At 47.0% G+C, this 5,000-nt stretch overlaps 2 protein-coding genes across 2 annotated transcripts in view; one reads left to right on the top strand and one right to left on the bottom strand.

Annotated features, from left to right (window-relative positions):
• slc25a19 (solute carrier family 25 member 19) overlaps positions 1 to 554 on the bottom strand; it is a 4,771-nt gene extending 4,217 nt beyond the window's left edge. Inside the window, exons 1-2 of the mRNA XM_077010589.1 lie at positions 323 to 554; positions 1 to 6 (exon numbers count right to left, since the gene is read on the bottom strand). The exon at positions 1 to 6 is cut by the window's left edge and continues 153 nt beyond it. The gene's annotated coding sequence lies outside the window, so the exon portion shown is untranslated. The remainder of the gene's footprint in view (positions 7 to 322) is intronic.
• Positions 555 to 914: 360 nt separating this feature from the next.
• jmjd8 (jumonji domain containing 8) overlaps positions 915 to 5,000 on the top strand; it is a 4,644-nt gene continuing 558 nt past the window's right edge. The window contains exons 1-8 of the mRNA XM_077010588.1: positions 915 to 1,129; positions 1,740 to 1,829; positions 1,976 to 2,024; positions 2,242 to 2,338; positions 2,466 to 2,534; positions 2,746 to 2,865; positions 4,789 to 4,856; positions 4,950 to 5,000. The exon at positions 4,950 to 5,000 is cut by the window's right edge and continues 84 nt beyond it. Of these exons, the coding sequence (XP_076866703.1) occupies positions 963 to 1,129; positions 1,740 to 1,829; positions 1,976 to 2,024; positions 2,242 to 2,338; positions 2,466 to 2,534; positions 2,746 to 2,865; positions 4,789 to 4,856; positions 4,950 to 5,000 (711 nt within the window). The 5' untranslated portion in view covers positions 915 to 962. The remainder of the gene's footprint in view (positions 1,130 to 1,739; positions 1,830 to 1,975; positions 2,025 to 2,241; positions 2,339 to 2,465; positions 2,535 to 2,745; positions 2,866 to 4,788; positions 4,857 to 4,949) is intronic.

Genomic DNA, 5,000 nt, shown 5'->3' with positions numbered 1-5,000 from the left:
GGGAGACTAACGGAGAGGACGTAAAACAAGGCGCGTCAGTGACTGGACGGGTCGCTGTGCTGAGCGAGTCTGAACTAAAGGGCAGATTATTCCGCTTCTCAACGCAATTCAACTCGTCTTGTTCAACACAGCAAATAAATACATTTGAATAATTACATACTTACACACTATCGGTATTTAGTGTAAATTCACCTAAGTATACATCTTTACATATATGTGATCACTGTTTCACAGGTAGTGAATAGTCTTGTGACTATATTAACATAAGTTTAGTTATTTATGCGTTTGTTCACCTCCTCCACTGCTGACGTGCATGACTGACCTTTAAACTGCGTGCGGCGGGTTATGAGCGCAGGAACCAACGCCTCCCTCACCAGATCGTCTCAGCTTGCATGCATGATGGGGAGAAATGTCCTGATCTCTGACAGCTCCAACATCACGTCAGTACTGACAGGTCCAACATCGTGTCAGTACACCCAGTGACACCAGCCGGCTGATCTCGGTACTAGCGTCCGCCGGGCCTAGTTCCCCGGGTGCGCGTGCGGGACGTTAGTTCCGACCTACTAATGCACCAAAGAAAAACGTTTGCATGCAAATGCAAAAATAAAAACGTTTCCATGCAAATGCAAAAATAAAAACGTTTGCATGCAAATGCAAAAATAAAAACCTTTGCATGTTAATGTACCATAACGCAACATGAACTATATGTTTGGCATCAAGAGGTTAATGACAAATGGATCGACACAGTTTAGATTTTGTTTTAAATTACATTTATATCTTTGCGATCATCAGTTGGGTTTATTGGCTGGTGTTTAGAAAACTAACCATTCCGAAGTGTGATACAAACGATCGTACGTTAACAAACGTAAGGAATGTTTAAACACATTTATTATAAGCCCCTGACGCGGTCGCTGTTCATTGGTGGAGACCTCACCCCAGGAAGTGTGAGGTGTGGAGCCACCATGGCTGCTGTGTGTGATAGTGACTCTCCCGTGTCTGTGATCTCAGCTCGTCTCACAGGAGCGACACACATGGCCTGCTCACGCACACTTGGTCTTCTTCACTTGTTTCTGGTTTGGTTGCATGTTTCAGGTCAGCGCCCCGAAGCGCCTGGTGACAACGGCGGGTGGTGAGTATCTGGAGGGATGGGTGATGTGTTGTTGTGCCGCTCTCCGCGTTTGTCTGTTTTTATTGTTCCTTATCTGATCATTTATCCATCAGGACACACACTTCAGTAACTGGTGTAGTGTTAATGGGTAGAAAGCAGTGGCGGATATAGACTTTTTATCAAGGGGTGGCCAAAGGGTGATCAAGTCTTTATCAGAGGGGTCCATATACAAATGATGAATGAAAGGAAACACATATTTATATTAAAATGACCATTTCCAGTGGGGGGGCACTAGGGGTGGCAACGGCTCTGTTGGGGGGGGCAATTGCCCCTGCCCCCCTTTAACTCCGCCACTGGTAGAAAGTGTTGGAGGCAGGTGTGTGTGTGTTTGTGTGTGTGTGTGTGTGTTTGTGTGTGTGTGTGTGTTTGTGTGTGTGTGTGTGTTTGTGTGTGTGTGTGTGTGTGTGTGTGTGTGTGTGTGTGTGTGTGTGTGTTTGTGTGTGTGTTTGTGTGTGTGTGTGTGTGTGTGTGTGTGTGAGTATGGCTGAGGCTCACGTACTGAAGTGTGTGCCGTGCACATGTAATAATGGTGTTAAAGAGACTAGAGACCTCTATCGATGCTTTGTTCTAGGGGACTGGACTCTAGTCTTCATGATGAAGGACACTGCAGTGTGGACGTCCGAGACGTAAATTCAATCACACACGCAGAGTTTATACGGGAGTGAGTCACTCCATCTGCCTGATTCCTGACATACCATATCCCAGAGTTGATCCATGTCAGCATGCGTGATCTGTGGAATACTGTGTGTGTGTGTGTGTGTGTGTGTGTGTGTGTGTGTGTGTGTGTGTGTGTGTTTGCTTTGACAGATATGCCTACACAAAGCCTGTAATACTAAGAGGACTCTCAGATAACACAGTAAGACGAGGAGTCTTGTGCTAACACAGTAGCGACCATGTTATACCCGCTTCATATCTCTTCTATGAGTATAGCAGCCTAGTAGAAGCTAATGTTAATGCTATGCTAATGTGATCAGTCGGTGTACTGCACACTGAGCTGTGATTGGGGGATGTTCTAGGTGTTGTGCTGTGATTGGTGGGAGTTCTGCATGCTGTTTTGTGATTGGTGTTTTCAGAGATTCCGCTTGCTGTGTACCAAGGCGAACCTACTGAGGAAGTACAGCGCTAAAACAGTGCGACTAAGTACCGCCAACACACACTCGTACAGGAAAGGTGCAAACGCAACTCTTCACCTCGTACTGTACATCAACAAGGGCATGAGCGTTCTCAAGCACACTCACAGATCCTTACGAATACAGATCCGTATTGTGCACGTGCTGACTGGTCTTTTCACCTGTAGTGGATGTGCAGTTTGAAGAGTTTGTGAAGTTCCTGTTGAACCCTCAGTCAGAAGATACCTTGGGCAGTGGTAACTCCTCCCACCTCATCTGTCTGTTATCCTTAAACATCACACACTCTCACACACACTACAAAACTCACTCTCTCTCTCTCTCTGTGTGACGCAACACACACATTCTTACTCATACACATCATTAATGCAGCCTACATATGCTCCCTATGTTTGATGTGTGTGTGTGTGTGTGTGTGTGTGTGTGTGTGTGTGTGTGTGTGCATTCTAGACACGCTGTACTTCTTTGGGGACAATAACTTCACAGAGTGGCACTCCCTGTTTGAGGAATACACATCTCCCTCTTACCATCTACCCTACACGAGCCCAGCATACAGCTTTGGTATCGCAGGTACACACACACACACACACACACACACACACACACACACACGATAGACTCCTCATTACTGTGTTCAGGTGTTTTAGTCCTACCTGGTGCTAACGGGTGTGTGAACTCAAACACAGTCATGGAGTCTCCACAGACCAACACTGGCAGTAGGATGGGTCTCAGTGAAGAGGTCACTCACGTTACCCACAAGGCAGTCTGTGACATTTCTCCCCTGTGAATCTGTCCCTGTGTATCTGCCCCTGTGTATCTGCCCCTGTGGATCTGACCCTGATCAGTTATCAGTGCTGTTATTGTGGTTGTGGAAGACCAGGTGATATGTTACAGGTCTGTGGTTGTAGACCAGGTGATCTTTTACAGGTCTGTGGTTGTAGAAGACCAGGTGATATGTTACAGGTCTGTGGTTGTAGAAGACCAGGTGATATGTTACAGGTCTGTGGTTGTAGAAGACCAGGTGATCTGATACAGGTCTGTGGTTGTAGAAGACCAGGTGATCTGATACAGGTCTGTGGTTGTAGAAGACCAAGTGATCTGTTACAGGTTTGTGGTTGTAGAAGACCAGGTGATCTGTTACAGGTTTGTGGTTGTAGAAGACCAGGTGATCTGTTACAGGTCTGTGGTTGTGGAAGACCAGGTGATCTGTTACAGGTCTGTGGTTGTGGAAGACCAGGTGATCTGTTACAGGTCTGTGGTTTTGGAAGACCAGGTGATCTGTTACAGGTCTGTGGTTGTGGAAGACCAGGTGATATGTTACAGGTCTGTGGTTGTAGAAGACCAGGTGATCTGTTACAGGTCTGTGGTTGTAGAAGACCAGGTGATATGTTACTGGTCTGTGGTTGTAGAAGACCAGGTGATATGTTACAGGTCTGTGGTTGTGGAAGACCAGGTGATATGTTACAGGTCTGTGGTTGTAGAAGACCAGGTGATATCATACAGGTCTGTGGTTGTAGAAGACCAGGTGATATGTTACAGGTATGTGGTTGTAGAAGACCAGGTGATATCATACAGGTCTGTGGTTGTAGAAGACCAGGTGATATCATACAGGTCTGTGGTTGTAGAAGACCAGGTTATCTCCCATAGTGTAAAAATCTTCTCAGCACTCACTACACAGCTCTGAACAGCCTCTGTAAACAACATCAGCACGAGAACTGTGTGTTGGGCACTTCAGGAAAAGGGTTTCCATGGCTGAACAGAGGCACACAAGCCTTAATATATGCACAGTGTCAAGCTCTGTCTGTGGGGCTGTATGGCCACATGGCTATTGGAGTAATGGGAAACACTCTCAGGAGAGATGAATCATGCTTCACCATCTGCCATTCTCTGGAGTAGTGGGGACATGTTTGTGTTCTCTGGACTGATCAATCACACGTCACTATCTGGAAGACTGATGGATGAAGCCACATGCTACAGGCCCAGAGTCAGCAGTACAGTGGAGGATCAGCGTCGGTTCGGTGAAGGTTAACGCTGCTGCGTACCTACATGTAGAAGACCACCATAGGGTTCCCACTTTGAAGAAAGCATTCCAGCCTGACCGTGTGCTTGTGTACACAGCGAGGTGCATAACATCCTGGTAGTTTAGTACTGAGGAACTCCAGTGGCCAGCAGTGAACCCTGACCAACCCCTCTGAAGACCTTTGGGATGGTCTGGGATGTGGAGACAGGTCTGCTTGTCCAGCATAAGTGTCTAATCTCACCAATGCTCTTTTGAATAAACGGGCGGGCACACACACACACACACACACACACTCCAAAATGATGTGGACAGACTTCCCAGATCAATGGAGGCTGTTGTAGCTATAAATGGTGGAGACCAAGTGTCGGTCAGGTGTTCAGTCGAATGCTAGAAAAAAGTATACTACTTTGCTCTCCCTCCCTCTCTCTCTCTCCCTCCCTCCCACTCTCCCTTTCTCTCTCTCTCTCTCTCAGGTCCAGGTACAGGAGTCCCGTTCCACTGGCATGGTCCTGGCTACTCTGAAGTTATCTACGGTAGAAAGGTCTGTATCCTTTACAGTCTGTTTCCTTTAATAACCAGCCATGGGGAACGTACTCACTAAGCTGTGTGTGTGTGTGTGTGTGTGTGTGTTCAGCGGTGGTTCCTCTACCCTCCAGAAGAGGCTCCCGAGTTCCACCCGAACCAG

This window comes from Brachyhypopomus gauderio, chromosome 6 (assembly GCF_052324685.1).
Source record: "Brachyhypopomus gauderio isolate BG-103 chromosome 6, BGAUD_0.2, whole genome shotgun sequence".
Taxonomy (NCBI): domain Eukaryota; kingdom Metazoa; phylum Chordata; class Actinopteri; order Gymnotiformes; family Hypopomidae; genus Brachyhypopomus; species Brachyhypopomus gauderio.
This window is presented reverse-complemented; position numbering and strand designations above follow the sequence as displayed.